At 46.8% G+C, this 24,292-nt stretch overlaps 3 protein-coding genes and 1 long non-coding RNA gene across 4 annotated transcripts; 2 read left to right on the forward strand and 2 right to left on the reverse strand.

Moving 5' to 3' along the window:
• Nucleotides 1-1,033: 1,033 nt before the first annotated feature.
• plin6 (perilipin 6) lies at nt 1,034-6,117 on the forward strand. Its single transcript, XM_062565707.1, has 8 exons — nt 1,034-1,308; nt 2,194-2,233; nt 2,907-3,105; nt 3,214-3,296; nt 3,398-3,635; nt 3,747-3,925; nt 4,068-4,334; nt 4,711-6,117. The coding sequence occupies exons 1-8, from the start codon at nt 1,304-1,306 to the stop codon at nt 5,119-5,121; spliced, it is 1,422 nt and encodes a 473-aa protein (XP_062421691.1). The 5' UTR covers nt 1,034-1,303; the 3' UTR covers nt 5,122-6,117.
• A 5,011-nt stretch (nt 6,118-11,128) lies between these two features.
• On the reverse strand, nt 11,129-17,295 carry dcst2 (DC-STAMP domain containing 2). Its single transcript, XM_037453035.2, has 16 exons — nt 16,936-17,295; nt 16,271-16,509; nt 16,011-16,181; nt 15,652-15,753; nt 15,038-15,232; nt 14,896-14,961; nt 14,602-14,815; nt 14,266-14,423; nt 14,031-14,195; nt 13,787-13,954; nt 13,196-13,296; nt 12,616-12,758; nt 12,414-12,532; nt 12,023-12,116; nt 11,734-11,850; nt 11,129-11,323 (listed from the first exon to the last, which is right to left on the reverse strand). The coding sequence occupies exons 1-16, from the start codon at nt 17,004-17,006 to the stop codon at nt 11,188-11,190; spliced, it is 2,259 nt and encodes a 752-aa protein (XP_037308932.2). The 5' UTR covers nt 17,007-17,295; the 3' UTR covers nt 11,129-11,187.
• Nucleotides 17,296-18,282: 987 nt separating this feature from the next.
• On the reverse strand, nt 18,283-22,150 carry LOC134132889 (uncharacterized). Its single transcript, XR_009957089.1, has 4 exons — nt 22,063-22,150; nt 21,366-21,483; nt 21,147-21,209; nt 18,283-18,357 (listed from the first exon to the last, which is right to left on the reverse strand). It is a non-coding gene; the product is annotated as an uncharacterized LOC134132889 (long non-coding RNA).
• dcst1 (DC-STAMP domain containing 1) lies at nt 18,293-24,186 on the forward strand. The gene is made up of 13 exons (XM_062565711.1): nt 18,293-18,365; nt 19,105-19,244; nt 19,621-19,792; nt 19,862-20,005; nt 20,138-20,259; nt 20,334-20,491; nt 20,936-21,035; nt 21,189-21,284; nt 21,364-21,490; nt 21,573-21,689; nt 21,981-22,123; nt 22,886-22,987; nt 23,074-24,186. Exons 1-13 carry the CDS (start codon nt 18,293-18,295, stop codon nt 23,149-23,151), a joined length of 1,572 nt encoding a protein of 523 aa, XP_062421695.1. The 3' UTR covers nt 23,152-24,186.
• The last annotated feature ends 106 nt before the right edge of the window (nt 24,187-24,292 follow it).

The following is a 24,292-nucleotide window of genomic DNA, read 5'->3' on the forward strand; positions in this document are numbered from 1 at the left end:
GTTATAGCGTAACCCCGAGAGCGCCTCGGTCACATGGAGGCCTCCAACACACAGCGCTCCTTTCATCACGGGAACCTCCCAACGCGGCGTTCACGCGTCTCCCCTGAGGGTCCGTCACGCCGGAGGGGAGAACAAGTGGCAAACTGTCGCAGGTTTTAACTTCTACTCGGAAACCCGTGAGGATCTGATCCGGGGTCAGCTGCTAGAGGCCTCCGCTGATGTCAGGGGGCGGAGACCTGATCCCAGAGCAGCCGCGGTCTCTCCTGGAAACATGATGATCTGGTAGAGGGTCATGGACGCCAGGTGACCCATCAGAGGGCCCATAGGGTAGTGTTTAGCATCTCTAATGGTGTTAGCATGTTACCACCATCAGTTCTAACATCTCTAATGTGTTAGCATGCTACCACCGTCAGTTCTAACATCTCTAATGGCGTTAGCATGTTACCACCATCAGTTCCAACATCTCTAATGGTGTTAGCATGCTACCACCGTCAGTTTGAACATCTCTAATGGCGTTAGCATGTTACCACCATCAGTTTTAACATCTCTAATGGTGTTAGCATGCTATCACCGTCAGTTCTAACATCTCTAATGGTGTTAGCATGTTACCATCATCAGTTTTAACATCTCTAATGTGTTAGCATGCTACCACCGTCAGTTCTAACATCTCTAATGGCGTTAGCATGTTACCACCATCAGTTCCAACATCTCTAATGGTGTTAGCATGCTACCACCGTCAGTTTGAACATCTCTAATGGCGTTAGCATGTTACCACCATCAGTTTTAACATCTCTAATGGTGTTAGCATGCTATCACCGTCAGTTCTAACATCTCTAATGGTGTTAGCATGTTACCATCATCAGTTTTAACATCTCTAATGGTGTTAGCATGCTATCACCGTCAGTTCTAACATCTCTAATGGTGTTAACATGCTATCACCGTCAGTTCTAACATCTCTAATGGCGTTAGCATGGTTTGGATTTTAGGCCGTTTCCATCACGATGGAGGTAGTGGGAGAAGTCACAAAAGACCTGGAATAAGTAAATATAAGTAGGTTTTTAGTGTGTGTGTCTCTGCTGAATGACTTCATTGAGTGTTTTATTAATCGATTGGTCGCCCACAAAACGAGCAATTAATCGGTCAGCCTCACTGCTGACATCACAGCCATCTTGGCCAATCAGGTGGCTGATCTCAGGCGGATGAGCACCTCCCTTTGAGTCTTTATGAGCAGGTCACAGAGTCTGAAAATCTTCATCTTCGTCATCAAGCAGGTCAGCGCCTCCTGGACCCGCGAGCCACTCTGATGGGGTAAGAACACTTAAGGATCATATTCCTGATTATTGGGCTTCTCTGTTCAACACAAACTTTAAACGTGTTAAGAACTGAAGCTCTTTTAGTTTTGGACAAAACAACACTTTTTAGTTTTGTATTTGATGTGATTTTCTCTGAACATTTGATTGATTCATCACCTGACAGATATTCACATGTTTTCATAATCAAATGAAAAAATCACATTATTATCAGCATCTGAATAAAAGATTAAAATAATCCTCTTTATTTTAGAGATTTTTTGTTGTTGTTGAAATTCATCCAAATCCTCCAAAAAGAATCAATCCACCACCTGCTTTGATCTGTTCCCTGAGTGAAGCTTCAGCGTGTGGCCTAAAGTCCACGAAGCTTCTCAATGTCCAACATGCGAGTGGATCATCACATTTACATTGAGTTATTGATATTATTCTGATGCAGTAAACTCAGGGTCATGATGATTCATGAGGTCACTTCTAACTATGTTTATATAGATGTCAAAATAATTCAATTTTTCTGGTTATTTTCTTCTTTAAACCTGTTGTGGTTGTTGTGTGACAACATGAATATTAATCTAATGATCCTTTGTGATTAAAGGTCACTGTGAACACATGCGTGTGTGTGTGTCTGGGTGTGTGTGTCTGTGTCGGTCTGTGTGTGTGTGTGTGTCTATGTGTGTGTGTGTGTGTGTGTGTGTGTGTCAGTGTATGTGTGTGTATGTGTGGGTGTGTATGTGTGTCTGTGATTCTGTGTCTGTGTGTGTGTGTCTGTTTGTGTGTGAGTGTCTGTGTGTGTCTGCATGTGTGTGTGTATCCAGGTCTTTGTGGCACTCTGTCAGCTGACTGCCTCATGTTCTCCTCACTGATCTCTGGTCTGTTTGCTCCTCAGATTTGGTGAAGGAGAAATGTCGGAGCGTCATCATCACGAGGTGACTCCGCCCCCCGTTTACACGTCACCATCTATTGATTGGTGCAGCTGTGTACCTCGTGAGCCCTTCATCAACCTAGGAAGGCTCTCTGAGCGCACAAACAACACACACAAACAACACACAACACACACACACACACACAAAACACAATATCGTTAGGTAGTAATAAAAGGATTTCTATACCTGGTACTATTTCCTGTTTTCACAATACATTGCTCAAAAAACCTATAAGGAAACCACTCCAGGTCACGGGTGTCAAAGCCGTGTTGGGAGGGGGTCCACATACACACTTCCACAGGGATTGTGTCATGTTGGAGCGTGCGCTGCTGCCTGGAGGAACCACATGTTCTCACAGAGGACGACCCCCACTGGACGTTTCAGGAATAGCAGCCACTTTTGTAGAAATGCAATTTCTGTCACACTCAGCAAAAGTCACCCGGCGGCCAGATGTTTGACGCCTCTGCTGTAGGTACAGATGTGGGAATTTTACCTCGAAAACTATACGACAGTGTGGTAGTACTTTTACAGGGACAGTGTGCGTCTACTTTGTGGTTCTAGTTTACTACGGTTGACGTATTGGTCCTTTTACTGGGAGTGCAGAGTAGGAACCTTGGGGACAGGAAGTGGGAGCTCATTGAGGGACGGACCGATCACATCACTTCCTGTGTTTCAGACCAGCGCCGTGCTCAGAGTGTCCAGTCTGCCGCTGGTCAGCTCGGCGCTGCAGTCCATGACCTCCGTGTACTCGGAGGTCAAAGGTCGCTACCCTCTGCTGCGACTGATGGGCGGAGTCGCCGAGGTGGGCGTGCGCAGCGTCTCCCAGGTTGCCATGACGAGGGCCACGCCCCTCCTCCAGAGTCTGGAGCCGCAGAGTACGTGTGTATAAGTCCTACTGCACTGTATTACTGCTACTACACTAGGATACATGGTGCTGTACTCATGCATACTACTAGTACTAGCAGTACTTTCTGTGTTTTCAGTTGAAGTCGCCAACAGTTTTGTTCTCTTTGGTCTCGATCGTCTTGAGGAAAACTTCCCGATTCTGAATCAATCAACAGAGGAGGTGATTAACTTCTCATTGATTATCAGGGTTGCGCTGATGTAGTGATTGATGTGTTGATGAGGATCATCTAATGGATCGCCGATCACATGATCACATGGCAGGTGGTGGGCCACCTGAAGGACGCCTTCTTCCTGACGCTGGATGACGTGCAGCTGCGGGTGGTGGACGGACTGGACGCGGCTCTGGACCAGCTGCAGCGCCTCTCTGCGGCGGCTCGGCGCGCCGTGCGCCTGCTGCAGGACTCCCAGGCGGGCCGGGCCGCTGCGGGGGGGCTGGACGACGTGCTGACCCGCCTGGAGGACGCCAGCGCCTACTACCTGCCCCTCCCCCCCACCCTGCGTGAGTTTGGGCCTTCACAATAAGAGCTGGCACTGGGGTCGACTTGACAATATGCAGATTCATAAAGATGTGGCGGTGATGGCGGTGATGGTGGTGATGACGATCCCTCAGGTCGCCAGTGGGAGATGAAGGTGCAGGAGTACGAGGATGAAGATGAGGATGAGCCCAGTGTGTGGACCAGGGTCCGGAGCCTCCTGCTGAACCTCAGCCTGCAGCTCTACCACCGCCTGATGAAGGTCAGGGAGCAGCTGCAGAGCGCCATGACCAGGCTGGAGGCCGGCGCCGACAAGGTGGGACAGACTCCTCCTCGCTCATAATTTCCACCTTCCACCATCTGCTTGAAGCCCTGACATAGCTGAGGATTAGGCGGGCTGTTAGCTCGAGGCTAGGTTAGCGGTTAGCTCAGGTGAGTTACCCCTCTGTCCCTTGCAGGTGGGTCTGGGTCGGATCCTGGATCTGGCGAGTGAGCTGCTGCAGCAGCTGCAGCGCCTCCTCGTGGCGCTGATGTACCGAGCGGAGGGTCTCCGGGAGCTGACCCTGAGCGGGGTCAGAGGTCAGGCTGCCAAGTTGACCGAGCTGCTGCCCGTCCAGCGGATCAGGGAGCTGCCTGCTCAGACCCAGCAGCTGCTGGGAGATCTGCAGGAACTGGCAAAGCTCCTGGTGCAGCTGGTGATCAACGCCACGCCGCTCTATGACCTGGTGAGACTCTGATCCGGTTCCTGCTTCCTGCTACGGCCCTGCTGACCATCATTATTCCTATTAATCACATTACTACGTCATTAAACATTACTACTACGGTCATCATAAACCAACCGACTGCTCAGAGATTTCCTTCCCATCTGTTGATGGAGGTTCTATCTGATGGTGGTTGAATTGAACTGAACACATTATCAATGTTAGAGTGGGGATCGGGGTCCAGACCCCCGATCCACAGAAACCTGTGAGGAGCGTATCATTCACAGTGCTTAGCTAGGCTAACGCTGTCTGTGCTAAGCTAACGCTGTCTGTGCTAAGCTAACGCTGTCTGTGATGAGCTAGGCCAAAGCCCCGCGTGTGACGCTCGTCTGTCTTTCAGCTGCAGCAGCCGTCGACTCAGGAGGTCGAGGACTTCCTGAACCAGGAGGAGGCGGCGGCCGACAGCTCGTCCCGCCGCGGCTCGGCCAGCAGCTTGTTCCTGAAGGCCATGGACGGGCGCCCGCGCCGCCGCCGCAGCCTCTACTCGCGCACCGCGCGCAGCCCGCAGAGCCCTGATCCGCCCAACGGCCGCCGCCGCTCCAGCCTGAAGGACCCGACGGGGGGGGAGGACCTCCTTAAGCCGCCCCAGGACGCCGTGGTCCACCGCCGGCCTTCCGCCAGCGAGCTTCTCCTCGCGCCCCTCAAACAGTTCGTGGCCCAGAGCCAGAAGGCCTTCGAGTACCTCAGCCCCAACTCGCTGGAGCACACCAGCGAGGAGGCGGAGCGCCGTGCGGGGGAGGTTGAGTGCTAGGCCGCCCCCCCCCACCGCCATCAGCTTTCAACGTCTCTCCATCCTTAAACTTTTAGTTGGAGATTTTAAATGAATAAAAGGAGGAATAAACTTCACGACAAAGTGTGCGCTTTATGAATCATTAATATTAAATAATCACTATTTAAAGCTTTCAGCTTTCCTTCTTCTCCTCCTGCTCCTTGTTCTCCTTCTTCTTGTCTTCCACCTTCTTCTCCTCCTGCTCCTCGTTCTCCTTCTTCTTGTCTTCCACCTTCTTCTCCTCCTGCTCCTCGTTCTCCTTCTTCTTGTCTTCCACCTTCTTCTCCTCCTGCTCCTCGTTCTCCTTCTTCTTGTCTTCCATCTTCTTCTGCTCTTGCTTTGGGAACTTAGCTTAGCAGACAGAAGCTAACAGAAGATCTAATGAAAAAAGACTCAGCAATCCGACATGGATTTTAGGGTCTTTAGTGAATTCACCTAAACTGAAATGACTCAGCATGAGGTCATCATGACTCCACTGAATAGCGTCTGAGCTAATTCTAAAAAAATGGCTACGAAAGAGTTTATTCTAAACTAATGAACAAACGACAGTGTGTATTTACAGCTACACACGTAGGTGTGGGGAACATCTTCTATTTAGATCTACATGCCTCTTTTAGTTGGTCCTCACCTCCTCTGCCTGTTCTTCTCCTCCTTGTTCCTCTTCTTCTTTCTTCCATCTTCTCCTCCTCCTGATCTTGCTCCTCTTCCTTCTCCTAAATCAGAACAGATCATTTAGCTGAAGACAGCGTTTCCTGATTTGAGATGATCAAAATGTTCCTGTCAGATCGTGTTGTTGAGATGTGAAGATTAAACATTAGAGCTGTGATTTATCTGTTATTGATTGAGCTTCGTTTAAATATTTGAAATGAAGGTTCCAACATTAAACAAATATAAATTCTAATATATTCTAATATTTATGATGTGTTTGTGTTTCCATATAAAAGTGTCTCTGTATCCAAGTGTTTCAATAAAGCTTTTGGACTCTTCATCGTTGGTACTTTCATCCTTTAACAAACACACTTCATTACGTTATAATGTTATAATAACGTTATAATGTCTTTACTGAATATAATATTTGATCATTGGATCAATATCAATCAATATTTAAGTAGAACGTGAAATATATGACTGCCGTCCCTCTCACTTCTACCACTGACTCCTGGACCACTGAACCAGGACCAGATCCAGTTACAGAACCACAACCAGGACGAGAAACCGAACCAGAATCAGAACCAGGACCCAAACCCGAAGTTTGAGTTTATTTGTTTATTTATACAATTAAATAAGAAATAAACAAATGAAGAAAGATATGATTCCATAATGTTGTAATATATTATATTAATATATTATATATTATATTATTAATATAAGTCAGGAGTATCACTTCCTGTTTTACTGTGAAATATTAATGCTTCCTTTTCGGAAGGTAAGTTATTATTATTATTATTATTGTAGGAATATCCATGTTAATGTGATTACATCTCTAAAGTGGTTCAGAACATGAATATTAAATATGAATAACTTCACCATCAAGTGTTTTGTATCAGAAAAGAATTATTTTATTAGTCACAAGAACAAATGTTAAAGAAGCAACATTAAAAAACTACGATTATACGAAAGTCAGGTTAAATAGTGAAAAACAAACATCAATTAGTATCAAATATCTATGATTTAACTTCAAAACATTGATTACATGCAGAATGAAACCTTTTTGAATCTGGGTACAAAATATCAAAACTATATAAATGAAGAATAACAAAGTGTTTCAATAGTCTGAGAAATAATTGGCATGAAATGATTTGACCTCAAACTAATTTTCACATTTTTCAAGGAATTTTATTTGTAAACACTAATATATGTATTCCTTTTTTTAGATTAATGCGAATAAATCTACCCACATTATTTATTCATTTTGTGTTCTATTTATATCAAATGTATTTTCCAGTTTTGTGGAAATTAATTCAATTCTAAATAATTAATTCTGTTAATTTATTTTGATGCATTGATTGTCATTGGTTTCCATTTCTTTATGTGAATTTCTATTGTATTCTAGTTTATCAGGTTTTGTCCCGAAGTCGTTCGTCTAAAAAAAAATTCTGAAGTTATAATTATTTTATTCTTTTAAATCGTTGTCTTTTGTGGAGTTTTCTTTAGAAATAAAATATGTATTTACTAGTTTTTGTTTTGCATGTTTTTGATTCCATGTATCTAATTACCCCAATTATTTACCATGTTTCACATTTGTTTTCTGATCAATGATTAATAATGAATTTATCACATGATTGTTTTTTGTTTCAGGTGAAGTCAGGTGGTCTCAGATGCTCTCAGGTGGGTTTCAGGTGAAGTCAGGTGGTCTCAGGTGGTCTCAGGTGGGTTTCAGGTGAAGTCAGGTGGTCTCAGATGGTCTCAGGTGGGTTTCAGGTGGACTCGGGGGTATTCCAGGTGAAGTCAGGCGGTCTCAAGGGGTTTAAGGTGGGTTGCAGGTGGACAGGTGTGATTCAGGTGGTTTCAGGTGGTCTCACATCAAGTAGCAGCCACAGGTGATGTTCTTCTCTTTGTGGGAGGTGGCAAACTGCTGGACGGCCTGTTTGTTGATCAGAGCCCAAAAGTTCTCGAAGGAGATGCTCTCACCGGCTTTGACCCCCATCTGGTCCAGAACCTGACCCAGACCCTCTTCAGTCTCCACTTGCTGCTAACAGGAAACAGGAAGTGAGTCACCACCGCGCCACACGGAAACAGTTCACAGAACAAAGCTACTGATGAAACACTGACGTACTGAAGTATTAAGTACCTTATATTATATTATTGTCTTATTCCATTACATCATAGAATATAAAATTATACTGTACATACTATGATAAACGCCTTCAGGTAGCTACAGTGAGTTTCATCAATGGAATGGGGGGGGGGGTATATATATAATTATATTATTTTGTATATATATAAAATCCATAACGTAGATAAGATACATAATCCATAACGTATTGATTATTGAGGACCTTGGCGAACCCCGGCAGCTGCTTGGTGATCATGTTCTGGAACTGAGAGGCGTTCAGGGTCGGTCCGTCGTCTGCAGCTCCGTGAAACTCTGACACCAGCGTGTTGATGGCCAGCTCCAGCTCTGAGTACTGACACGAGAACACCGCCAGGGTCAGTGATCGACAGGTGTACTTCTGTAAAGGTACTCATACCAGTGAACAGAAAGCTCATGTACTCAATAGTTACTGTATTATAAAGTATATCATTGTGGAATAAACATGGATTTGCAAAACATGACTTTATATCATCTGTAGTAGTACATCATCACTAGTATCAGACAGATGTAGCAAGGTAAAACAAGTAGAAATTTGACCTCAGTAAAGGAACAAAAGTATGGAAATACGCATAAACTAGCAGAAGTAGCAGAAGTAGCAGAAAATAATAGAAAAGTATCCCGAGTTGAGGATTCTTAGTTGTGCTCTTTTCTTAAAAAACGAGTGACTCGTCGTGTCAGGACAGGATCTTTGCAGTGAGTCACAGCCCGTCAGCCAATCAGAAACCAGCGATTCTGTTTGCTTTTCTGTGGCCGTTGAGTTAAGCCCTCAAAGTAAATTGTCCTCTCGGAGGACAGAGGAAGTGAGAACGAGAGGAAAGACAAAACTGTCTCCAAAAGTAACTTTAAAGAAACGACTCAGGAGACATGGGACACGAAAGTCAGGAGACATGAGATTAAGGAGACATGAGACTCAAAAGACATGAGGCTTAGGAGACATACGATTAAGGAGACATGAGACTCAAAAGACATGAGGCTCAGGAGACATACGATTAAGGAGACATGAGACTCAAAAGACATGAGGCTTAGGAGACATGAGATTCAGGAGACATGAGACTCAAAAGACATGAGGCTTAGGAGACATGAGATTAAGGAGACATGAGACTCAAAAGACATGAGGCTCAGGAGACATGAGATTCAGGAGACATGAGATACGAAAGTCAAGAGACATGAGACATGATAGTCAGGAGACATTAGGGTTAGGAGACATGAGACTCAGGAGACATGAGACATGATACTCAGGAGATATAGGACATGAGACATAATATTCAGGGAACATGGACATGAGAATGGGGAGACATGGGACGTGGGGGGAGGAGAGGACAGCTGTTGTGAAACAGGGCGGCGGCTCCTCAGGAATCTGCTGATCTCAGAGGAGCCTTCTGTCTCAGAGCTTCTCACACACATTCCTTTCTTTTGGTCTTTCAACAATAGAAGAGCTTGCGCTCGTATTTCACGTCAGAAACCTGCGATTTACGAACAAACACCAAACGTATCTCAGAAACATGAATGAAGAATCCATGAGTGGAGGTGAACGAATCAAACACCGCCTTTATTCACCCACACAAAAGTGTTTAGAAAGATTGTTGCTGTGAAAAAAACTTCCAAGTGAGTTTTTAAGAAGTTCTGATAGCGTAGCGTGCGCTAAAAGACACTAGCTATTAAAAAAACGGTTAATTACTTTGGTAACGGCTCAGTCGTAGTTGTTTTTACTCAAAATGTAGTTAAAGTACACAAGGTGAAAGTACTAGCGATGCAGAATAGTTTGCATCATATTATTGTGTGAGAATTGTTAAGTAGTTTTATTATAATTTAGTAGATAGATCGGTTTAATAACAAATATGTATTTCTGGTCTTTATTTATTCACTGTGCTAAATACCTGTTCCCCGTAAGCCATCCATTGACATTGTGGTGCGTTCAGTGAAAGTGGGACATTTAAGAACCAATGTAAAAACATTTGTATCATAAAATATCTGTGTGACGTCACTGTATGGGCGTGGCCAAGAATCAAAGGAGGCAAAAATGAGTAGAAAAAGGCAATTTACATACATGTTAATGAATATAAAATGTTACCGAAGTCCAGTTTTCTTGTTTCACCTTTCAAAATAAAAGCATTCTATTTTGTTCTGTTGGAAACCCTGTTAGTTTGCTGAAGGTGTGGACTGATCTGGGACCAGTCTTTTCTCTGACGTGGGACCAGTAACGTGTATTTGTATATTGATACTTTTACTCCAGTACACGTTTGATATAATGTTCATATTTTACATTTACATCTTTCACTAGCTCCGAGTTCTTGCTCCGTGTACTTGAACGCACCACACGGTTTCCTAGCGAGCCGATCGATTGAGATGAACTTTATTGGGGGTCAATCATGTCACCATGGTAACCTTAACAGAAACTCGCTGAGCTTACCTTAGTCGCCATCTGCGCAGGTTCGGTGCCTCAAAAGAAAGAATAAGTCGCGAGAGCCAAAGCGAGGCTGACTGCTGAGGATCCTCCCATGCGCGCCCCCATGCGCGCCCACACGCGCGCCCTCATGCGCGCACCAGGAGCCGACCGGGGGGAACCAGTCGTATTGTAGTGCTTTTAAGTACATAACTTAGAGTGCTTCGATTTTCTCTTGCTGTACTTTTACTACATAGTTATTTAATATACTTACCTACAGATTCCTATTAAAAATAAATGTAATTAGTTACCTCATTGATGTCGTATTATAGATGAAATAAAGTAATCAAAATGAGAACATTTATACATTACTAATTATGAAGGTTATTGTCCTGTATAAAGTACTTTAAGTTGTGAAATGCGAATTATTTACTAAAGATAACAGCTGATAGCAGCAGGAAGTCCGGCTCACCTGTGACTCACAGGTAAACAGCAGAGCATGATGGGAAAGTGGCGGTTGAGAGTCACAGCTTGAGAGCTAAAGTCTATTTAACGACCTGAGACCCTGAATGTATTCAAAGGTAGTTTTGTTTAGTATTTACATGTTCATAAATAGTGTTCTTCATATAACGGAAGTGACCTTCAATCTGTCCATTTTTACACATTTTATCTAAAAAGCTCAAATGTTCTCCTTGAGACGGAAGAAAACTGCTTGAAAGCTCCAGAGAGACCCGGGAGGCGGAATAAGACGAATCCACCCATGCTTCCATAACTTTAATTACAGCGTGGTAACAGATGGTCCTGGGGGGGTCCTGGGGGGTCCTGGGGGGGTCCTGAAGGGGTCCTGCAGTCAGTCTGGTGCCTGCACGAGGACGCTCTGCAGGCTCAGGTCCTTCGGGCTTCTGCTCCGTCGAGACGAGGCCGAGTAGAAGGAGTCGTCGCTGTCGTCGGACCCGAGTCGGTCCTGGTACGTCAAGTCTGCTTCACTGGGTGGGACAAACACCACATCACATGACATTACATCACATGTCATCGCATCACATCACATTACATGTTACCACATTACATGTCATCATATCACATTACATCACATGTCATTTATCTGATGCTTTAATCCACAGTGACTCACAATAAGAGCATTTCAACCATTAGGAAACAAAGTCAGAAGAACAAGAAACAACAAAGTGTAATTTCATCAAATAACCCAATCTTCAACTCTTTATAGATCAGATCCTTTATAAGTCCAGTTTAAGGTCTACAGTGTGTTAGTGTTTTAGTGGAGGTTTAGTCTGAAGATGTGAAGGCTCTCTGTGGTCCTGATGTCATCACAGAGTGATGTGTGTGTGTGTGTGTGTGTGTGTGTCTTATCAGGTAATCAATACGTCCTGTGCTTCACCTCAGCTGGGAGTCGGAGTCTATGATGTTGCTTCCACCTGCGTCCTGTACGGATGTTCTTCGGCCGGTTGCCGTGGCGATCCTCTTTGGGTTCAGCTGCTCGTCGTCACTGGAGTCGCTGAGAGAAGTCACACTGATCAGCGATCGGCTTATTGATTAGCTCCTAAATGTGTCAAAGTATTCACAGCTAAATGTACTCAAGTAAAACATAGTAATCGATCAATAAAATGTTTTGTGTATTAATATGATCAATACATCAGTGACATATTGACCGCTGAAGAAACACTCACAGCTCCTCTTCGCCCTCTTCCCCAGAGGTCAGAGGTCGCGTGCAGACGACACACGTGCTTCCCAGACTGAGGAAACATGGCCGACAGAACAGGCCTGCAGCCCCACGGCAGAACACGTCACAATCACTTCCTGTTTGACCTCTCAAGGCCAGAAACGTTTATCGCTTTAACACAACGTACACACACACACTCCCTCAGCACACACAACACACACACTCCCTCAGCACACACAACACACACTCCCTCAGCACACACAACACACACTCCCTCAGCACACACAACACACACACACACTCCCTCAGCACACACTCATGACAGCAGAACTTCACAATAAAAGCTCTGCACCTGATTGGTGTGTGATGACGTAATCAACAAGTGATGCAATGAGTACCTGCACAACGCGGGACGTCACAGGCGACCACGTCGTTCTGTCTCAGCGTCGTCCCACAGGACAGACAGGTGAGCGAAGGACGAGTCAGTAGATGAGACAGGTGAGCGCCTGCAGGTAACCTGAGACACGCCTCTTCACTGTTAGTGCTACTAAGGGGTTAGGAAGTTGATCAATGATCACTGACTCCTGTGACGGTTTTTACCGCAGCAGGAAAGTCTGAAAGCGACTTCGTCCTCCTCCTCCTCCTCCTCCGTCGGCTCGGCTCCTGGCTGCAGACGCCCTGAGGGCTCGCCCCACCTCCCTCCTCTGATCCAGGATCTGCTGGCGCAGGAACCGAATCCTCTCCTCAAGCAGACAAAACCAATCACAAGAAAATAGTTTATTAAATGATAAAAACTACAAATTACAGACATTATCTGTAAACTAAATATATAGCTCATTTATTATTATACTCGTTGAGTCCATTCTAACTATTGGCACTTTGTTTTATAATAACTTTTCCATTCTACTCTCAGGTGGAGCTGCTGAGTCGGTTTCAGGCTCAGGTCTCAGGTGGACTCGTCCAGACCTGCATTCTCTAATTCTGCAGATTCCTCACATGCCTCCCGGCTTCCACCTCCAGCTTCTCCTCTTCTTCCTCTCTGACACCTCTCCGTCTGTCTAAAACACCTCAGGCCCGGGAGGGGCGGGGCTTACAGGAAGCTCCTCCTCCTCTACCTGATCCTCAGTGTGATGAATGTATGTATGTGTGTGTGTGTGTGTGTGTGTGTGTGTGTGTGTACCAGCTCTCTCTCTGGGTGGTAAGCAGCACAGATGAATCGTCTGCAGCGCTGCATGAATCCTCCAAACAGAGAGACCAGCAGAGCCAAACCCAGCAGGAACCCTGCAACACAGACCAGACCCAGTGGAACCAGTGGAACCAGTGGTTCTGATTAACGGCCCTGTTTCCTAAGTTCTTAGCGAACGTTCCCTGGTTCCAGGATCCGGGACCCTGGTTCTGGCCTACTTCATCACAGTCACCTTCCTACAGTAAATACAACTGTAAACGTTACGTTCTGTTTGTGAAACTCGACTTGTAGATTATTTAACATCGCTGTTACCTCACGTTAGCGATTATTACATGGAGTAGCATCAAGGTGCGTCCGGATCAGGCCAAAGATCCAGTCTGTCCGGGTTCGGAAACAGTGACGCCAAAAGAGATCAGAACCTAAGATCGACTTCCTGTTGAGTTTACCATCGACCACCATGACGACGCTTCTACTTTTCTGCATTTCACATCGCTGAATAAACTCATCGAGGGCTCATTTTTAAAAGGGGGCGCCGATGAGGTCCCCCACTTAGTCCTGATGACCTCACTTCCTGCCTGACCTCACCCAGGGTGAAGCAGGTGACGTAGTCCGGCTCCGAGGGCTCCCGCTGACACTTGGTGCTGAGCACAGTGAGGTTCCCCTGCTGCAGGACGTTGAACGCAGCCACCACGTCCCTGAAGATGTCCGAGGCGTAGCCCCCCCCCTCCACCTGAACTGTCATCAGCACCGGGGCTGATGGGGACGGGGGCGTTACCGCGGTTACCGCTCACACACTTGTTAATTGTGCGGAGGGAGGCCCTCGTCTCACCTCTGGCCACCACGTCCCCCTTGACCTGGTGGTGCACCTGATCCAGCATCCAGAAGACCAGGAAGTCCAGCGCCACCAGCATGCCGCCCACCACCAGGTGCCTGAAGACAGAGACCACGCCCACAAGCACCGCCCGCCGCTCTCGGAACGTCAGGTGACACGAAACTGCAGGGACACGTGAGGACATCACTAAGCAGAAATCAACCCCCCCCCACACACACACACAGATACTGACGTGGTCTGATGTAGGTCTTGGCCTCCCGGGCTGTGATTGGCAGGACTGAGGTCCCGCCTACCGAAGCCACCTGTTGGTTGAGCTTTTCGAACAGATCGGTGATGTAAACATTATCAAAGTCGAGCTCACGGAGATATCTGCGCTTGTACCTCACCGCCCTGCACACACACACACACACACGTATGAACACACACACACACACACACACACACACACACATGAACACACACACACGTATAAACACACACACGTATAAACTCACACACACACGTAGGAACACGCACATATGAACACACACGATGCATAAACTGGACAAACTGAAGCGAGGGTCGTGACCTCAGGAAGGAGAGGACCAGCAGGACGAGGCCCCCGTAGGCCAGCGCTTCGCTGATCTTCTGGAAGACGTGCAGGTCTGAAGACACCTCCTCCATGATGTCTTGAGCCACCTGGTGCAGAGAGCGGCTGCTGTTGGCCTCCAGGTCAAAGGTCATGGAGGCAGAGATGTTGAAGTCGAACTCCCGCTTCATTCGCTCAAACGCAGCAACGGTCGCTGCAAGGGGGGACAGCAGCTTCTTCTCAGGGACCCTCTCTCCTCACGGACAGGTCAAAGGTCAGAAACGACAAACTTACGAGCCGCCAGTCGTTTCTTCAGGAAGCCGGCGATGTACGAGGGGATGACGCAGAAGAGCTCGGCGGCTGAAACGCAAAAGCACGCTTTTACAACCCGTGCTTCCTAACGCCGTGGACGAGGGGCCGAAGGCGAGGGACGCACCGCGGGCGAGGCCGCACAGCGGCAGGAAGCCGTCCACCACGTCGCACAGGAAGACGAAGTCCCCCAGCAGCGCGGCGCAGTCGGCCCGGGCCTCGGCGAACACGGCCCGGCACTTCCTGTACGGGGAGCCCAGCCGGGCGTTGCACTCCTCGCCGACGTCCACCAGGAAGTGGAGGACGTTTCTCAGAGTGCGAGCTGTGGAGGTCGGAGGTTAGAGGTCATGGCGACGTCACTGTGACACAAATTATTTAATTATGAATTATATGGTGTCATATACGAGAAGAAAATGTACCGTATATAATAAAGTCATCTTGTAAAGATCAATAAATGAATGCTGAGACATATCGAATGCATTAATAAACTTCTCCAATGCACCGTAACTAGGCAACCAGCCATGTGTGTTCTGATTGGTTGGTTGTATCTCATCATTCTGGAGGCCTCACTGAGGATTCGTCCCTTTGTGTCCCTGGTCGGTAGGTTTTTTTATTGTTTGCTGTGTCGATGTGAGGCTCTCAGGACACAGGAGGTCTCATGTGTCCACACCGTGAAGCCCTCTCAGGCTGATTTGGGATTTGATGAATGATAAAAAATGAAAGTGAACGTGTGAAGCTCACCTACGTGACGGACGCTGTCGGTCAGAGCGATGATGAAGCTCTGCACTCGTACCGCTACGGCGTGAACGTTGCTGCTGATCTGCCTGATGCTCTTCAGCGCCGCTGCAGCGCAGCATGATGATCATTAGAATCATATTTAAGAATAAAGATCTCCGCCCAATCAATGACGGTCTGCATTATACCACTAGCACTAATAATGGTGTCTGTCATCAACTAAAGATCCGTAAATTAACAACAATATATTTACAATATCGCTATTAATAACTATTAATAATAGTATTCACAGTAGTACAACCAGTACTAGCAGTAGTACCAACAGTGGAATAAACAGTAGTATTAACAGTAGTATTGGGTCTTACACAAAAGGGGCGTGGCCGCCCTCTGCATGAGCGCCTGCGTCTGATTGGCTGCCAGCTCGGCGCCACACACCAGGCTGGCGGCAGCCCGCTCCATGTTTTCCAGGGTGTTGTCGACGGGTCCGGTGAGCAGCACCGACGCGAAGAGGAAGAAGAGGAAGCGCTTCCCTCGAGCTGAAACACATGCTACAAGCTGAACGGGGCCCCGCCTCCACTCGAGGCCACGCCCCCACTCGAGGCCACGCCCCCACTCGAACACCAACCTGAGCACAACGTGGGAAGCAACACGGCGACGTCCGTCCGGAGGCCGGCCGACAGGCCCATGCCGAAGGCCGCCAGGCCGGCGGCGCCCAGCGTGGTGTAGACGCATGGCCACAGGGGCTGCTTCTGCAGGAAGAGCGCCGCGGCCCCGTAAAGGGACGCCAGCAGCAGCCCCAGGGTAAAGGCCACCAGTCTCCGCCCCCCCTCCAGCAGGTGACCTTTGAGCCTTTGCCTTGGCACCCTGAGGGTGAAGAGATCAGCGTCGTCGTGGAGGGGAAGTAAAATGAATCATAAGGTTAATCACATGATAAAGAATTACTAATGTAATGTAATCCACACTATTTAGTGAATAATAAGTCTGTAAACTTATGACACATAACGCACGTAGCCTGCAGTAATCAAACAATGACTTGCCCTGAGGTCACAGGGGTCAGACCCGCTGGGTGAATTTGCTATTGTGAGAATTACACAAAGACATAAACTGCTGTGTGGGGGACCAGGTCGATGTGGAGTGGACAGACATTATTCTCCTCCTGTGGGACCAGAGGAGCCCCCTGGTGGACATTACAGAGAATGCAGCTTTTCATCTGTGAACTCTGTCACTGTGTGAGAGGGAATGTGTTAGCCTTTAGCACCGTGCTAGCTTACAGCTGTAGGTAATTCTCACCTCTTCAGGACTCCTTTGAAAGTCTTTCTGACTCCGCCCCTCTCCACCTGGAATACAACGGCACGACGCATCAGGTGACTTTTACTCTTCACGCTCTTTGTTCTGGATTGGTTTGCTTGGTTTGCTGATTTTTCTCCTGAAGAAACAGATACTTCTAGAAGCTCCAGCTGACCAACTGACTCACTGACCAACTGACTCACTGACCAACTGACTCACTGACCAACTGACTCACTGACCAACTGACTCACTGACCAACTGACCAACTGACTCACTGACCAACTGACTCATTGACCAACTGACTCACTGACCAACTGACTCATTGACCAACTGACCAACTGACTCACTGACCAACTGACTCATTGACCAACTGACCAACTGACTCACTGACCAACTGACTCATTGACCAACTGACCAACTGACTCACTGACCAACTGACTCATTGACCAACTGACCAACTGACCGACTGACCAATCAACTAGTGATTGATTGAATGACTGACTGATTGCTGGACTGATTGATTGATTGACAGATTGACAGACTGATTGATTGACGGACTGAGGCTGCAGCAGAACCGATGGCTCCTCACAGCAGTGAGTTTTAACCTCTTGTTGGACTGTATTTGGTGCTGAGCTAGCCTTAAGCTAAGCTAACGTTAGGTAACTCTTCTGGCTGCAGCCCTGGAGAGGATCAGTTTGACCTTCCTGCCTCAGGAGGTCCATCGACTGATCTTCAGCCGCTCGGAGGAGGTGCGCGTGGTCCACCTGGTGCCCAGGGCGCTGTGTGGAGGGCTGAGTGGAGCAGGTGAGGAGAAAGGTGGGCCGATCAATGACAGGAAGTGATCGCTAGCTCTCCCATGTCTTCAGTATTCTACATTAAAAACATGGCTTGTATTCATCTACAATTGCCTTTCTAAACATACATTGCTTTTTTTTCATCGTTTTAATAATTTTGTTAATGTAATTTTACATTAACATGTTTGTTTATTGTATGTCTTATTATTTTGCCTCTAATCATGCTGAAAGTAGTAAGATTGTTTTTAATGATCACAACTGGGGAACTTGAGTCAACATCGATGCTGATTGATCGGTTCGAGTATTGATGAGTGAGTGATGATGTCATGAGCGTCTCATCGTGTACTTCCTGTCTGCAGTTCTGTTCTGGGGGGTCTGTCACAGCCTCCCGCTGACCTTTGACCTCCAGCTTCTGGCAGCAGCCGTCTTCATCGGTGAGGAGAGCAGAACACCAAACAGCCGCGTGTGGCTCACATGCCTAAACATCTGGATGCCTCACATCTGTTCCAGCTGTTTCTGCCGTGGGCGGAGCCTTGACCTCCTCCTGCAGATGTTCGGCCTTCCTGATGTTTCCCAGCATGCTTGGCTCCCGTGGCCGAGCGTACCTGATGCTGGTCGTCCTGTCGGTGCTCTACGGAGGTAAACACACACACACACACCATGAAGGCTGGATTGGAATTGTCAAGAAGCCTCTGAGATGCCTTCAGGTGTCGTCACAGTGTGGGTCATGCAGACGGCTTCAGGGTAAGACTTCATTAACATACATGAGTCATGCTAACGGTTACTCACATGACCTGCGTTCCTACGTCATTATCCTTATTTCTCCTGAACGGACCAATGACACGTCACTATTTAAATGTTGCCGCAGTAAGGAATTGTGGGACGGAATGATCTCCTTCCCTTTGGTAAAGGATGGTCCAGTGGTTCCTAAAGGAGCTCAGTAAGGAAGCATTGAAGCTCTTTTCCTTAGAATTAGTGAAGCATCATGGCGCCACTTTCACTACTTCACTTCACTCAGTGAGGAACCTTCCTGAGAACATTTGACAATTCAATCCAGTCAACATCTCCATATAATAATAACCGTAAATATCTACTTGTCAATATTGAAATAAGGATAAATATCTACATGAATAAATATATATAAATATCTATGTAATGAAGAGGAATGAAATAATGATCAATATTTAAATAAATATAAATATCTACACATTCACTCGTTAAAGATTGAAAACTCAAAACCCTTTAAACATAATTTACTTTGTTGTTAGATGTTTGTGTTCTGTCATGAAGTCACACAAGGCCTCATCATATTGACTTGGATTAGGTCGGATAGTATTAATGCTGACATGGGTGCAACCTGTGATGTCATAACCCTCAGGGCCTGTGGCTAACGTGCAGGGTAACGTGCAGCTAGCGGCGCTGAGCCTCAGCTGCAATCTGGATCTGCAGGTCCACCACGGCCGGATGCTGTGGAGAGACGCCATGAGGCCCTTTGTCCTCATCACAAAGGAGCTGATGGTGAGCGCTAATCGCTGAGCTAAGATAGCCGCTAAGCTAAGCTGTGTGAGCAGTTCTTCGGTTGACCGCCTTAGCTTGTTAGCGTGTTAGCGTGCAGCGGCTAATTACAGCGAGCTCTGCAAGTGTTTAGTCGTTAAGTGTTGGACACGTTGATGATTCTTGTTTTATTTATTTGACTTATTGTTTTCATATTTCTTTGTCTTTTTTGTATACTTATATTTTTAGATATATTTATTTCTTTTTTTCATTTTGACATAGAGAGAGGCGGGATTCTCTCCTCACACAGCCAATGAGAAGCTTCCATTCTGGATATTCAATATGTGTATGATACTTATGACTAATAGAGGAATGTAAACGTCTCCTTTTCCTCCTTCAGGACCACGAGGACAAGTTTGAGACGGAGGCCATGGACGTCAGCAGGAACTTTCAGAACATCAGAGACGAGGTCGTCCTTCAGTACGGATACGACCGGTTCAAACCGGGGCACGTCGCCGCCGGCAACAGCACTCAGGACCAGTTCAGCTACAAGACGCTGATGCAGTGTGACGGTGAGTCGCCGTGAGGCAGGGACACATCAATGAGGCGCCGCATGCAGCGTGTCGGTGTGTGTGGTGCAGGTGTGGTGGAGGAGGGCGTGAAGAGATGCACCCAATGGTTCAGCAGGAAGTGGGCGGCGTGTATGGAGGCGATCCCCGTCCCCGTCATCAATCACATCCTCTGCGTGTCCATGAAGTTCAGCTTCCTGTGCGATGTCATGAGAGGTGAGTGCCGCCGGGTCTCTGTTTGAGTGACGGCTCAGTTAGGGGCGGGGCATAGTGAGTGAGACACCCTCATTGGCCTCGATCTGCTGCATATCAGCATCTATTGAAGATCCAGATGTCCCTCCTCCTCAGTGATGACGCCGTGGTGCAGGGAGCACATCCCCGTGGAGGGGAACTTCGGGCAGCTGTTTGATCGCCTCAACGTCTCGGTGGACCTTCTGTCCAGAGAGTTCAGCACCAAGCTGAGCCTGAAGGTCTCTGTCTTCGGCACCATCGACACGCCCAGGAGAGCGAACCTGTGTGTCCTGAACCATGTGACCTCCTGCAGGAGCAGCAGCAGCAGGCGGTGCTGGACGGACCTCTGCTGGAGGAGGAGTTCACGCAGGCGGTGAAAGGATCCTTCCTGAGACTGATGCAGACCATGAAGCTGCTAAAGGAGGTCCTGCAGCTGCTGCTCTCCTTCACCTTCATCTCCATCTTCAGCCAGTAAGGCCAGTGATCCCAGTACAGCTGCGACCATTAGTCGGCGTAATCGTCAACGCAGATTATGAAAAATCGGCGCCGCGTCGTATATTATAAAAATACTCAGAGCTACTGGTCTTTTTTATTGGGCATTGCAGTGCACTACAGGAAGTGCAGGGGGCGCTGTGGCTTCTATCGTCCACATGCACCCACGTGGGGGGTAAAAAGGGAGCAGGAGGTGAATGTGTGAGCGATGTTATTGGATGAAAATAAAATAAAGGGATATTTACCTCTTTGTTTCCACGATCCGTCACTGAGGTCAATAATCGTTAGAAAATAGTCGATAGATTAGTCGATTACCAAGATAATGATTAGTTGCAGCACAAGATGTCTGTCTTTATAATGGAGTCACTGATTAACACCAGCCCCGCTCCTCCTCCTCCTCCTCCTCCTCCTCCTCCTCCTCAGGGGCTTCAGTTACCTCCATCAGTACCAGAGAGACGTTCGATTTGACAACGTCTACATCAGCACCTACTTCAGACAGATCGACGCACGCAGGAAGAAATCGGTAAATCTTCATCATTCTCATCCTCGTCATCTTTTGCCTCTTTGTCCTCACCATCTTAATCCTTCTTATCTTCCTCGTCACCTTCAAACTCATCACCTTCATCATCCTCACCCTTTGTTGTGGTTCCTTCTTGTGGTGTGGTGGTGCGTTCAGGGGAAGCTCTGCCTTCTGCCTCTGAAACGGTCAGAGAAGAAGAAGTTCATCGACCCGTGGAGTCTGAGGATCCACCCTGAGGAGCTCCAGCAGGTGGTGGGTTCCAGTAGCATCCTCCTTCACGTCATCAGCATGGATGCCACTGATGTGTGTGTGTGTGTGTGTGTGTCCACAGACCTCAGGTGTGTTCCAGGTGCTGTCTGTCTCCCTGCTGTCTGTCCTGCTGCTAACGCTGGACTTCTCTGTGTTCCACGTTCTGGACATCGTGAGCAGACACACCTTCACCCAGTTCAACCTGACCAGTAAGCGCACACACACACACACACACACACACACACACACACACACACACAGACAGTTCAACCTGAAGGGTCCTCTCTGCAGGCGGCCACCAGGTGGACATCACAGTGGGCGGAGCCTCCATGATGGCCCGCCTACTGAGGAAGACGGTGTCGGCCTTCAACAGCTCGTCCAGCCTCAGTATCCAGACAAACAACCAGGGTAGGTCAAAGGTCAACTGTGATGTCACACAGACAATCTCCAGGATGATGTCATAGGTTAAATGTATGCTCCTCGTAGAATTTGTATTATTACGAATAGAAACAATGAATCAAAATAACAAATGTTAATACATGACTCAGCTTCCTCATAATCACCAGGAGGGATGTAATAATACATATTATGTTTTATTTATCATAGTAATGCATCATTAATTAGTGGGGTTTAACTTAATGAGCTCTTTTTAACAAAGTATTTGTACTATTACTGTTAAGAATCTCCCCCCTCCCCCAGTGTGTATGTCCCCCCCCTCCCCTCTCCCCCCAGGTGTTTACATCAGCTGTGTGTGTTGTGTCCTGTTGGTGTCGCTCTTCACCTGCTGCCAAGTTTACACCAACCGACTCCGCCGGGTCATCGCCGCCTTCTACTACCCAAAGGTACACACACAGGTACACACACAGGTACCCAAAGGTACACACACAGGTACACACACAGGTACACACACAGGTACCCAAAGGTACACACACAGGTACACACACAGGTACACACACAGGTACACACACAGGTACCCAAAGGTACACACACAGGTACACACACCGGTACACACAGTACACACACAGTACACACGCAGGTACACACACAGGTACACACACAGGTACACACACAGGTACACACACAGGTACCCAAAGGTACACACACAGGTACACACACAGGTACACACACAGGTACCCAAAGGTACACACACAGGTACACACACCGGTACACACAGTACACACACAGGTACACACACAGTACACACGCAGGTACACACACACAGGTACACACAGGTACACACACACCAATGAATACTGTCCGCAGTAAACAATAGCAACACGGGCTAATGAGTCTCATTAGCACACACACACACACACACACACACACACACACACACACACACACACAGTGTGTTTAGCCCTGGTGAGCTGCAGTAAATCTGATCTGAGAGCAGCTTAAGTTAAGAGCTTTATAGCCTTCAGAGAGTTAAATAACATTAACAACCCAAAGCATTATGTTACCTTTGTATTTAAATGTATTATCATGATTTAATATTCAACAAGTAAAAACAAAGTAAACAAACAAGATGCCAATCAATCAGAATGAAAACAGTGAAGCATTAAAAATGATCTGCGTCCGTCTGTCTCTACCTGTCCGTCCCTCAGAGGGAGAAGAGGCGGGTCTTGTTTCTCTACAACCTGCAGATCCAGAGACGCATTTCCTCCTCAGACAGGAAGCGCTCGGCCTCCCGGCGCGGCAGCAGAACGGCGAGTGATGAAGAATCCGGGGGTCAGATCCTGGGTCACCGTTCAAAGGGTCTACTGGTCTGACTTTGCTGGGTCCTCTCCTGCAGGTGTGTCAGTGTCTCACCAGGTGTCTTCGTCGGCAACAGGAAGTGTCGGACTCTGAGACGCACTACAGCGCCGCTTAGCCCGGGTCGGGGAGTCCCATCAGCAGCCCACAGACTTTTAAGAAGAACTTTTAAAGTTTTCATTACCTGTGGACTCTGTCGCCCCCTGTGGACCGAAAGGGAAGTGTCTCTTCTCACCACAGTTTTTTTACTCGGTCCTTTTCAGTCCTGGTTCTGGTCCTCCTGGGCCTCCTTCCCTCCAGCTATCACATTAAAGGACTAAATCAAACTTAGATGTCACACTTAAGATTTGTCCATTTAAATATTACTTACATTATAATTTACAATGTAATGCTTCACTAAATACAGCCTTTGTGTTTGTTTGCTTGTTAATTGGTGGGTTTTATCACCTGACCAGAGCTTTGGGGACCAGCTGTTACCGTGGGAACAGAGCAACGCAGTTAACAGATGGCAGTTTTTGTGGTCGGCTTTAAACTAAAATCATTGAGTCCCAGTGGTCACAGACGCTGTAAAATAATCTGGAAAAGATCTCATTTTGAAATGTGATGGGAAATACAAATACATTGTTTTTATTATATATATTATTATGTAACATCTCACAGCTTTGTCTTTAGGAGGTTAAACTACTTGGCTCCAGTTGGTGTGTGTGTGTGTGTCACATCACATGATCAGATAAGTTACGTAACCAGCTGATCCTTGCAGGTTGTGTAGCACCTCGATTCATTCAGTTGTAATCTGATTCTGGATCAGAGAGTGAGGTCACCAGGGTCTCAGAATCCTCGATGACCTCACTCATCTGTAATCCTGTTGAGCTCATTGTTCAGCGACCTGAACCTTAAACTATTTTTAGTTAGATATTTAAAGTTTATTTAGAAAAGACAACATTCAGTGTCAACTAGGGCAGGGGGGCTGCAGTTTGGCGAACGGTTTGGCTTTATTATTTAAAAATATTAAAAATATTGTTCAATTGTTGTAGATCGTTACTTTGGAACATAAATACAGCGATATTTTTTTAAAACTTTTTTTTGTAAATAAAATGAGCCGTAATTAAAATATATAGTCAATTAAATTAGTTCTAGTTGAAAGTCCTTCTATAATGATTTGAATTCTTGTTTTTAAATTACATGGTAATGCTAAATATTTTGAACAGTCTTGGAATCAATTTTGATTTCAATCAATTCATATTTGAACGTTGTTCATT

Source organism: Pungitius pungitius, chromosome 11 (assembly GCF_949316345.1).
Source record: "Pungitius pungitius chromosome 11, fPunPun2.1, whole genome shotgun sequence".
Lineage (NCBI taxonomy): Eukaryota > Metazoa > Chordata > Actinopteri > Perciformes > Gasterosteidae > Pungitius > Pungitius pungitius.

Bases quoted from the DNA above. Each gene is read 5' to 3' on its own strand.
- plin6 (XM_062565707.1), top strand. The intron at 3,106-3,213 runs GTACGTGTGTAT...CTGTGTTTTCAG, and splicing joins CCAGAGTCTGGAGCCGCAGA to TTGAAGTCGCCAACAGTTTT. The intron at 3,297-3,397 runs GTGATTAACTTC...ATCACATGGCAG, and splicing joins TGAATCAATCAACAGAGGAG to GTGGTGGGCCACCTGAAGGA.
- dcst2 (XM_037453035.2), bottom strand. From the start codon at position 17,006: ATGCGTCGTGCCGTTGTATTCCAGGTGGAGAGGGGCGGAGTCAGAAAG. The intron at 14,196-14,265 runs GTCAGTATCTGT...GTGTCCCTGCAG, and splicing joins CAAGACCTACATCAGACCAC to TTTCGTGTCACCTGACGTTC. The intron at 12,533-12,615 runs GTAAAAACCGTC...GGCGTGTCTCAG, and splicing joins TTTCAGACTTTCCTGCTGCG to GTTACCTGCAGGCGCTCACC.
- dcst1 (XM_062565711.1), top strand. From the start codon at position 18,293: ATGTTTCCCAGCATGCTTGGCTCCCGTGGCCGAGCGTACCTGATGCTG. The intron at 19,793-19,861 runs GTGAGTCGCCGT...TGTGTGGTGCAG, and splicing joins GACGCTGATGCAGTGTGACG to GTGTGGTGGAGGAGGGCGTG. The intron at 22,124-22,885 runs GTACACACACAG...TCCGTCCCTCAG, and splicing joins CCGCCTTCTACTACCCAAAG to AGGGAGAAGAGGCGGGTCTT.